Below are 11,720 nucleotides of genomic sequence, written 5' to 3'. Positions count from 1 at the left end.
TATTCTGTGATTGTATGACTGTTCCATCATTTCAAGAGAGACATACGTGAGCAGTGCAGATCAGCTTGACCAAAGTCAAAGAAATTGTGTGCATATTGGCTTTGTATGTGCTTCTGCACATTCAGTGAACACTTCAGGTTGCCATTTTTGTCTTAAGTGTTAGTGAGAAGCAGAAGCGCAGCCGCTGTAAACTTTTATCTATTCAAATAGCTAAGGTACTAACATTTTAGGTATATCCCTCCAAAAAATGTGCCTGCCTCTAACCAGAAGTTGGTCTTGCACCATATCCATGGCTGGAGCAGGTCTAAAGAAGGGCAACAAGGCTTGTGAAGGGCCTGCAGAATATGCCCTACAAGGAGAGACTGAAGGAACTGGGCTGTGTAGCCTGGGGAAGAGGAGGCTGAAAGGAGACCTTATTGCTCTCTTCTAATATCCGAAAGGTGCTTACAGCGAGAGCAGGTTGGTCTCTTCTCACTGGTGACAGGTGGCAGGATGAGGGGAAATGGTCTCAACTTGTGCCAGGGGAGGTTTAGGTTGGATATCAGGAAAAACTTCCTTACAGAAAGGGTTGTTAAGCACTGGAATAGGCTTCTGAGGGAGGTGGCTGAGTCACCATCCCTGAATGTGTTTTAAAACCGTTTGGATGTGGTGCTCAGGGACATGATTTAGTGGAGGGTTGTTAGGGTAGTATGGTTAGGTTGTGGTTGGACTTGATGAACTTTAACGTCTTTTGTAACCGAAGCTATTCTATGATTCTATGATCTATATCCATAAATTGAAGAAAATAAAGAATGCATCAATCCATTATCAGTTTACCTTTCATCCTGCTTGTATGACGTGGTTACAGAATTGGTGAGCACAGAGTAAAGTTTGCCTCTATTGAAGGAAATCAAATATCTCTGAAACATGTTTGTGCACGGCAGCTTAGTGCATAACACTCTTCTTCTGATGGCCATCGCCCCACAGCAATAGTTGCTAAGGGGAGGATTTTTCTCCATGACATTAATGTGACCTTGACAAAAGAGGGAGGCCGTGTGTGGGTTGCTCCGCTTGTGTACTCAGAAGGTAAAGCTTCTTTGTTCCAACATTGAACTCTAGTCCCTGTGCTTGCACAGACTGCGGGAGATGGGAATGCTGTCTCCCAGTGGAGTAGTGCTCCTAGTCGTCTGGCTAATGCAGCTGTTTTGTTTCACCGGTGACAGAGAAAAGAGCATGTTTGTGTCAGGAGGTTTGTGCAAAGCTCTAATGACGAGTGGTTGAGACACTCACGAGCAGGTCTGCGGAGCCCCTGAGGAGTCTCATAGCTTTTGCATCTCCAAGGCACAGATTGTGGTGGGTACACCCCCACGGGCTTTGCGTGAGATCTTTAAAATCAAAGCCTCATTGTTATCCAGACTTTCTAAATCAACGAAACTCTCAACCAATGAGAATTGTCTGTTGTTTGCTAGCAGCCAAAAATAAGTAGATAAAAATACTCCAGACAGGCAGCATTTTTCCCTCTCAGAGTAAATATGCCTCGGATATTTATTTCTGGGAATAAGGAAAGAACAGTGCATTTTCACTCCACTTTCCGCATGTGACCCCCCTAGTCTTCTCAGGCTCAGGCTGATGTGCTCTAGGGGGAGCCACATCTGCCCTTGCTCTCCGAAATGGAGGTCATCAGGCTGCCAGGCTTTCCAGGAAAGAGGGAGTGGCCACAGAGCGTGGAGTCACAGAGCGTGGACCACCTGGAAAGCAGCATGCAGCTGTCACTTGTCCTACCTTTGGGCAGTCTGCAGTGAGGGATGCTGAACAGGTTTTGAGCTCTCACCTGAACTCGCTTGGAGGAATGGAAGGGCAGGCAAGTAACATGCATGTGCTGCTATGAAAGAAGGCAATAGCATTTCTGTATTTTTGTTGATAGTTCTGATATCTAGATTTGAGGTATATAGGTGCCTGAGTCTGCTTAGAGACAGGGGCTGCTTGGAAAGCTCAGCTGGTGACCCAGGTTCTCACCAAGAGCACCCTGCAGCTCTGATGTGTTTCTAGCTCTGAGAAAGACACAGGAAAAAAAGCTTACACTTCTTCCTGCACTAGAGAGAAAGCCTATGAATAATGCTGTCTCTAGTTGAAGACTGAAAAAAAAATCCTAGTCTTGAAAAGTGAAGTTGGGAAATAACTATCTTTTATTTCAAGAAACAGGGTAATTAAAATTATAGCTATAAAACACAGATAAGCCTGAGCCCTCTATATAAAACTTCTCGTATTTTATGCCTCCTTTTCTATTTTAGGTCTTCATTTGCCTAATTACTACTCAGAGCCTGGCAGAGAATTTCCCTGCAGCGCTCAGCTCTGCTGACTGCAGAGACCCTACCTGGCACACTGAGTTAGTGCGTCAGCATTCTAGGTAGAAATGAATGAAAAATCAATCAGGGCAGCTGCAGTGGTAGCATATACAACTGTAACCTACTTTGTGCATGGTTTTGTTGTGTTTTTAGACATCTCTTAACGTGGTAAGTGGATTCAGAATAAAATAGACCTTTCTAATCAGCTGCAGAAATAATCTGCCATTTTTATTGCTTGGCTTAAGTAAACTTGCCACCCTTTCTAAGTTAACTTGCAGCCTTATCTGAAATGCCAGAACCAACAAGGAGATGGTTTTTGCCTTAAAAACCTTTCACCAGCAGCTTGCATCATACCACAAATACAGACTTAATGACGGCTCTAGTTGTTTTTACTGTAATTGTTGACCAGATCTGGAGTGGGTCTGGAAATGCAAAAGTGCACTAGGATGTTTTTTGAAACACTGCTGTAGCTTACATAGGGTCTTGCAACGAATTTGTATTATGGCTGTGTGTGAATGCTTTTATTCTTTCATGCTGCATTTTTGTGTAGCTTTTTCTATTGCAAGTTTCAATTAATGGAAGTCCACGATAAAAAGGTTCAACCTTCATGACTAAAGAATTTCTTCCTACTGTCACACCCTCATCTCAGTGGGCAAAATATGTTCCAGATCCCTTTAAAGACCATTGCTGTAACAAGTTGTGCAGAGCAATTCCATAAAGGGCTCAAAAAATTGACGAGTCTTTCTGTTATGTGATGCCCATACAGTGAACAAGATACTTGTGACTATGAAGATGACAAGTCTACTCTTTCTGGTGCTGATTTCTGTCTGCTGGGCAGAACCTCATCCTGACAACTCAAGCCTAGAGCATGAGAGGATTATTCACATCCAAGGTAAGGAAATACATTAGAAAATACCTGTGTCTTGGGGAGACAGAATGATATGCTTAGTGATCTTTTATTTTTATTTTGCTTTTTTTTATTCCATCTAAAATTTCAATATTCCAAATAATTATTATATTAATAATTATTAATTATTTTATTATTTATTATTTTTTTTATTTGATCTTTTATTTTTATTTATGTTTTTAAAATACTGCTACTGTTTTAACCAGACCAGACCCTTTATTTTCTGGTTTAGTATTACTCGTAAGAAAAGTTTAAAAAAAAAAAAAAAAGTAAGTTACACTGTTTTATAGCACTTAATCTCAACCTTGGAAAGACTAGTGAGTTAAGAACAGCCTGCTTTAAGATAAGGAAACAAAGCATGCACCCTAAAGTAATACCTGCAAATGGGCTGAAATATCTTTACATTACTGTGGAATATGCTTGATTTTAAGAAGACTGTCATATACAATACTTCATAGAAAATTTTTGCTGTTTATTTTTTTAAAAGGTTTAGCACATCTGAGATCATAACCGGGAAATTTAAACATCAGGAAAAATAAAAGTAGCTTACCCAGAAAGAAATGTGTCTTTCTTCATACCTTTAATTCACACCAAGTATTATATAGTGCCCTTCTGTGTAATCCTGCTTAGTTCATGCTTGAATCCTACAGCTTATAGCTGTAGCAGGATTTGAGTCTGCAGTACAATGCAGCTGTTTTCTCAGTCTCAGCGTCAGTCACTGAAGGCCATCCTGTGTAAGAAAAGCACAGAGATTTATGCAGGAGGGACATGCAGATCTAGCAGGAATTTTCCTGCCTTCATCTGTATGTTCACTGAGGGTGAAATTAATACTGCAAAATTAAGAAACATGGCACAACTTCCCCACCCCCAAATTTGATTCCTTTCTCACAACAGCTGGCAGACGGTTTTATTTGAGCTTCTATGTAAATATAAATTATCAAGTTAGAGCAGATACTAAGAAAACCTGAACAAGTTCCCTGGAAAGTCACAGAAGTCAAAGGCACTCAGCACTTACTAAAACAGGCTGTCAAGGTCAGATCAAGAATAAAAGATTGCTGTTTTTACCCTAAGGAAGCTCGCAACACGAAGGTCAAATAATGTGTACATCAAAAGGAAGAGATATCACCACTATGAGATCATGAATGTTCCCCAGGGTAAACTTCAAATTTGCCACCTATGTCTAATAAATATGCTGTTTGTCTTTCCATGTAGAATGCAGGTTTTGTTTCGCTTTTATTTTTAATCTCTAAAATTTTGGAAATTTTATCTGAAATTTTTGGAAGAATAAATTGTTGGAAATAATTAAGCCAAATAATTTTCCTTAATCTATGTCTCTCAAACTTGCTTAGCCAGCAGTTTATTTTAGTTTAATTTTCAAGTCATACATGTTTCTTAGTGCTAGTCCTTCAGTGTGTGTACCATGCAGGCTGTAAGTATTAAATAGTTTACAGATGCAGAAAATTTCAAGATGGGCTATTATCCCTATCCATGAAAGCTCAACTTTTCTGGGCCTCAAGAGTGTTTGCCTTCAAAGAAAGCTACATTAAAATCAAACTCTTATGAGCACTACTCATCAGCTGATTTTACGCTCTGAAACACAGACCAAAAGGAAATTAAGCTGTTCAGAACTTGATATTTCACTACTAAACTGTATTTCAATCCTCTCTGTATTGTGGAATCACAATCTGACTTGAGACTCCACACTGCCCAGTGCTCATTAATACGCACACTGATCTACACCTGGAAATGAGCTGCAAATCAGGAAAATCTGTGGAACACATGTTGCAGATTCAAAACAAAGGGTATTTGATATTACATTAAGGTCTGTAATGTTCAGTAGGTGAAATCCAAGAGATCCTGATCTAAACTCTTTCTGGACTGCATGCATTGCAATGCTTTGGAATGACGAAAGGTGCAGAAAAATGTTCTGTAATCTTAAGTACGCTGAACAGAAAGGGATCTCTTGAGGCAGTGAACTGAAACGTCTCCTATTATCTTTTTTTTTAACATCCTATGACATCCCATTGGCTATTATTTTTAAATAAGCTAGGTTTCAAGTCTTATTACTTGGCAGTTTTAGATCCCATTCTGTCATGAGAAACATTCTTCCAATTTCTACATGCTTGCTTACAACCACTGAATAGTCTTAGGCTTCTCCCAATATAGTTCTTTGCCTGCAAATAATTATTTTTAGTCTTTGATATTCACTTTAAGACATTATGAGATACTATTGTGCCTCCTCACAGCTATCAGAGTGAAAAAACTGTTTCAGATCCTTCCCTAGTGTATAACCTCCAATTGCCCACTAATTTTATCTGTTCATCTAAATACTTGTTGCCTGTATTCAAACATAGAGAGTGTGCCCAGCCAGGATTTCATTCCAGATAAGATGTTAGGCTAGTAGTACTATTTCTACTTACTTGCTAAACATCCTTTATCCTTTAGACTTTGACTGAAATCTGACTTCTTCCTGACCATGCTATAGTGTTTATTGGTAGTCATTGATATATTATTTTTTTTAGTTGTTCTTCCTCATTTCTTCATTGCAGTTAACAAGTCAAGGTTTGTATCAGTAATTCTGTTTCCTGGACTGCATGGCCAGCGGGCAAGAGAGGTTATTATCCCCCTCTGCTCTGCACTTGTCTGGACTACTGCATCCAGGTCTTGACTGCAGCAAAAGTAAAATGTGGAGCTGCTGAAGTGAATCCACAGGAGGCCACAAGGATGATCAGAGGGGTGGACCTCTCCTACATACAAAGAAAGGCTGAGTGAACTGGGTCTATTTAGCCTTGAGAAAAGAAGACTGAGAGGAGACCTGATCCAGGTCTATAAATATCTAAGGTGTGGGAGGCAGAATGGCGAGGCCGGACTCTTTTCAGTGGTGAGTGGAGACAGGACAAGGGGAAACGGCTGGAAACTGCAGCATAGGAAGTTCCGCACAAATGTGCGCAAGAACTTCTTTACAGTGAGGTGACGCAGCACTGGAACAGGCTGCCCAGGGAGGTGGAGTCTTCTTCTCTGGAGACGTTCAAGACCTGCCTGGATGCCTACCTGTGCGACCTGCTGTAGGGAACCTGCTTTGGCAGGGGGTTGGACTCGATGAGCTCTGGAGGTCCCTTCCAACCCCTACAATTCTGTGATTCTGTGAGATCCCACTATGGCCTTGCAGTACTTGAAGGGAGCTTACAAATAGGAGGGAGACTGACTTTTTATTTGGGCAGAAAGTGAAAGGACAAGTGGGAATGGCTTTAAACTAAAAGAGGAGACAGATTAAATGACAGGGGAATATTTTATGCTGAAGGTTTTGAGGAATCTTGGTGCAGGCTGCCCAGAGAAGCTCCATCCCTGGCGGTGTCCAAAGACAGGTGGGATGGAGATCAGGACAACCTCATCTGGTGAATGGAAACCGTAAAAAAAATATAGATTTTACATTTGGTATTGAATGCTATCATTCTTTGTCCATCTTTTTTCTGTCCTCACATTCCACATATTGTTCTTCCTTCAGTGATGCTAAATATGCTATTTGAAAATGTTACTTATTTAGTAGCCCTCTTTACTCTAGAGATGAAATTAATACAAATATTAAAGAATCTAAAAAATTGTACAGGAGAGGGTTGACAGATATTTTTATAGGCCTGTCATTTCTGCTTCAGCCCAAGCAGTGACATTCTCCCCTCTATTAAATTCCTGCATAAGTAAGAGTAAACATTTGTGTTCTTCATCCTGCTTTGTTTTTTTTTTCATATTTCCCATATCACTTGCTTCCATAAAATCCAAGAGATAAGTACATCTTGTTTTCCTGTCCATAAATGTTTATTTTTATTATATAATTGATACCAAATTATGCTGACACCCACTGGTAAATATACGCCGCATTTTATTCTGTCTTCCAGGTGATGTACTCTAATCATAAATCTTCAATAACTGTTTTTCTTTAGAAGTTTTCCTAGGGTTCTGTTTACTGATGAGATCAGACTAACCAGCTTGTCGACAGTTAAATTACTTTCCTTATACGTTATGTTGCTGTCATCTGCAAACTGGTACCATTCTAATAGTGATAGACTAGCTAATACCTCTGCCTTCAAATCTGCAATACCAACTGCTAGTAGCAATGCCCATCCTTCAGGCTGAGTTTTCCCACACTTTCCATTGAAGACATTATATTTTCTGAATTCAGCTTTCATTTTAATGTTCTTATTATACACAGGTGCACTCATGTACTTTTAACAACATCCAGCTTTTTGAGCATCAAAGCCAACCTTATAAAACCAGAAGATATCTTACTATAACACATTCTGTTGCATTCCACTTCCAGCTGTGTAGTCACTCCACACTCCAAAACGGACCCATACCTGTTTAGAAGACATCTTCCACCTCTGCAATATCTTTTATAGTCGTTCCCAACATGTTTTAGATCAGCGTAAACTAATGACACCCATCTCCACTTTCATTATCCTTAAGAGGCAGTAAAAAATTGATACCATATACTATTCCAGCTGCTATTTCAGAATACTTCTAACTGTTATAGAAATTCTCCATCAGGAGCCAGAATATCTGGCTAGTTAAACAATTAGTATAAAAACTCCCTTTGTTTCCTAGGCCTAGAATATGCAGACAAATGCAAGTAGTATCCCAAAAATCATTTTCAGAGAGTAGCAGTCAGTGGCTCAGTGCCCAAGAGGAGACAGGTGACAAGGGGTGTTCTTCAGAGACCGCTGCTGGGTCTGGTGCACTTTAACATCCTTGTAGGCGACACGGACAGTGGGATTGAGCACGCCCTCAGCAAGTTTGCAGACGACACCAAGCTGAGTGGTGCAGTTGACACGCCAGAGGGAAGGGATGCCATCCAGAGGGGACTGGGCAGGCCCGAGGGATGAGTCCAGGCCAACCTCATGAAGTTCAGCAAAGCCACGAGCAAGGTCCTGCGCTTGGCTGGATCAGATCCTGGGCAGCCTGACAATGCTGTGCATGTCCCTGTTTGTTGCAGGGGACTTGGAATATGTGACCTTTAAAAGTCCCTTGCAACCCTGAGGAATCTCTGATGATTCCATGATAAGAAATTCTTTGCCGCGAGGGTGGTGAGACACTGGAACAGGTTGCCCAGAGAGGCTGTGGATGCCCCTTCTCTGGAGGTGTTCTAGGCCAGGCTGGATGGGGCTCTGAGCAACCTGGTCTAGAGGGAGGTGTCTCTACCTATAGCAGGAGGGTTGGAACCAGGTGGTCATGAAGGTCCCTTCCAACCCAAACCGTCCTGTGACTCCGTGATCTGCCTGTCCGCTGGGGCTCAGGAGGCTGTGATCCAAAATGCTCAGTAAGGAGTATCTGTGCCAGCACAGGGATGTTGCTGACCTATGCTTGCCCTCAGTGCTGTGTCCATGGGCAATAGGGCTGGGTGGTATTACCAGCAGTCAGCGGCACTCTTTGGTGTCCAGCTTTCTTTGTGTTAAAAATATGCTTGATGCGTTCAGACCAGACAGTTTTGGAGCACTACTGAAAATGTCTTTCCTTTGGGCTGCAGTTCACTATTTCAGGCACCACGGTGTTCAGAAAAGAACTCCTTACCAGAAAATGAGGTGGAAAGAAGTCATTACTTTAGAATCACCCTCTCTCATGCTGCAAGAGAACGAGAGAAAGCCAGCGCACGCTTTTGTTCTAATAAAAGCAAACATATTCATTCTAGAAATAATAACATTGAGCAGTCATAATAATATTGTGTTGGGGGATATTGTTTAATGAGACCTGTTGGTGATAGTGGGATGGTGGAACTGAATGATCTTGTAGGTCTTTTCCGGCTTTCTGGATTCTGTTTCCTTCCGGCCTTGTTTTTTGCGGAGTTCGGGATGGCTTCCTGCTCGTTTCCCGTGCTGCAGCCATGCCATCCCTGTGCGCAGTCATGGCACAGGTGTCTTGGTGCCTTGGCCGGATCCCCCTCAGTTTACAGCTGCTCTGGAGCTACTTGGGATGTGCTGGTATGCAGAGAAAAGTCTCTGTTTTCTTCCCCATCTTCTCAGGATTTTGCCGTCTCTCGGCTCCTGGGAAGATACTCCTGCAGGTAGCGGTGTTTGGTGTGTTTCAGGTATATCTTCATCAAGGCAGGGTTTGCCTTCAGTTGGCAGAGCAGCTTGCAGCGTTTGCAGGAGCGGTTCTGGCAGTATGTCTCTGGGGCAGCTGAGAGTATCTTCTCCTGGCTCTTCTCCTGGAAATGACAGAGCAGGGGGCGTGATGAAAAGGGCAGGGGCCTTGGGGGCCTGAGATCTCTGCATCTGGGCCGTGCCTCTTCCTGAGAAACTCGGGCACGGTCTGGCTTGCCTGACCTCCATGACTCACCTCTCTGCGGCCCCTCCTGACTGTTCTCCACAGGCAAATCACCATGAGGAAAAGGCCCAGCTCTGTGCCCTTCTTGTAGAGCGCTTCCACGAATCCCAGTGGATGCAGGTGCTCAAAGAAAGAGCAAAGCTGGTTCAGGCGGTAGTAGTAGGGTAGGTAGTAGTTCCAGCTTGCCTTGCCAATGCCCGGCTTCTCCATGTCCTGGGGATCCACATCCCATATAACTGTGGCCCAGGAAGGGCGTCCGGAATGGGCAAGGCTGCCGGAGAACAGGAAGGGCAAGCAGAAGACGAGGAGTATGGAAAACCTCGGGCTGAGCATTGCACCTTCCTTCAACTTGCTCTCTGGCCGTCACTCTGACCTGAGCTCAATCAAGCCACCAGCAGCACCAGCGTCTGCACAGCAACTGAGTGGCGGCAGCAGCACCAGTGGCTGGGTGACCTCGAAGGCTTTGTGACATCACTGACATCACAACTGGGAGGGTTCTTAGCAGGGAAGCAGGGCGTGGCGAGCCAGATTTCATGGCTTGCTTCTCCCATGGCTGTAGCCCCACTGGGATGGAGTTACAGCGTCACTGGATAAAGCAAGAGAATCGTAGAATCGTAGAATCATGGAATGGCCCGGGTTGAAAAGGACCACAGCAATCATCTACTTTCAACCCCCCTGCTGTGTGCAGGGTCACCAACCACCAGACCAGGCTGCCCAGAGCCACATCCCCGGCCTTGAATGCCTCCAGGGATGGGGCACCCACAGCCTCCTTGGGCAACCTGTTCCAGTGCTTTGCCACCCTCCGAGCGAAAAGCTTCCTCCTAATATCTAACCTACACCTCCCCTGTCTCCGTTTAAAGCCATTTCCCCTTGTCCCGTCACTATCCACCCTTGGAAACAGCCATTACCCCTCCTGTTTATACGCTCCCTTCAAGTACTGGAAGGCCCCAGTGAGGTCTCCTCGGAGCCTTCTCTAAGCTAAACAAGACCGGTTCCCTCAACCTTTCTTCATAGGAGAGGTGCTGCAGCCCTCTCATCATCTCAGTGGCCCTCCTCTGGACTCCTCTGAGAGCTCGGAGTCTTTCTTGCGCTGGGGGCCCCAGGCCTGGAAGCAGTACTCCTCCAGATGGGGCCTCACAAGAGCCGAGTAGATGGGGACAACCACCTCCCTCTCCCTGCTGGCCACCCCTCTTCCAGTGCAGCCCAGCATAGAGTTGGCCTTCCGGGATACAAGCGCACACTGCTGGCTCGTGTCCAGCTTCTTGTCTACCAGGACCCCCAAGTCCTTCCCCACACGGCTGCTCTCAAGAGGTTCTTCGCCCAGTCTCTGTAAACACCTGGGATTGCCCCGGCCCAAGTGCAACACCTTTCACGTGGGCCCACTTCTCCAGCCTGTCCACGTCCCTCTGGATGGCTTCCCTTTCCTCCAGCGTACAGACTGCTCCGCTCAGCTTGGTGTCATCAGCGCTGAGGGTGCGCTCAGTGCCATCGTCTGTGTCGCTGATAAACACGTTGAAAAGCAACAACGCCTGAGGGACGCCGCTTGTGACCCGCCACCCTGACACAGAGCCACTGATCACAACCCTTTGGCTGCGACCAGTCAACAATTTCTTATCCACCAAACTGTCCATCCTTCACACCCATGCCTCTCCAATTTGGACAGAAGGATGTGGTGAGGGGCCATGTCAAAGGCTTTGCAGAAGTCCAGGTAGGTGACATCCGTTGCCCTTCCCACGACAACCGATGCCATCACTCCATCACAGAAGGCCACCAGATTGGTCAGGCAAGATCTGCCCTTGGTGAGGCCATGCTGGCTGTCTCGGATCACCTCTTTATCTCGTATGAGCCTTAACATAGCTTCTCGGAGGATCTGCTCCATGATCTTCCCAGGCACACAGGTGAGGCTTGCCGGTCTGCTGTTCCCCGGGTCATCCTTTCTCCCTTTCTGAAAAATGGGAGCAATGGTTCCCTTTTTCCAGTCACCGGGCACTTCACCCGTCAGCCACAAGTTCTCAGATCTGATGGGGAGCAGCTTGGCAACCACAGATGGATGGATATTATCTGACCCCAGGGAGTTATATACATTCAGTTTCATGAGGATGTCTCGTTCTGTTGTTACAGTGGTACTGAATCTGCTCTTGTTACCCACAGTCAGAGAGAGGTTCAAGGACATG

At 44.5% G+C, this 11,720-nt stretch overlaps 1 protein-coding gene across 1 annotated transcript in view; it reads left to right on the top strand.

The window, feature by feature from the left end:
* Positions 1–3,116: 3,116 nt before the first annotated feature.
* The window catches only part of HAPLN1 (hyaluronan and proteoglycan link protein 1), a gene marked incomplete at both ends in the record, with an annotated part of 34,449 nt that continues 25,845 nt past the window's right edge, over positions 3,117–11,720 (top strand). The window contains one exon of the mRNA XM_079548091.1: positions 3,117–3,216. Coding sequence (XP_079404217.1) covers positions 3,117–3,216 — 100 coding nt within the window. The remainder of the gene's footprint in view (positions 3,217–11,720) is intronic.

Source organism: Tetrao urogallus (genome assembly GCF_951394365.1).
Source record: "Tetrao urogallus genome assembly, chromosome: Z".
NCBI classification, from domain to species: domain Eukaryota; kingdom Metazoa; phylum Chordata; class Aves; order Galliformes; family Phasianidae; genus Tetrao; species Tetrao urogallus.
This window is presented reverse-complemented; position numbering and strand designations above follow the sequence as displayed.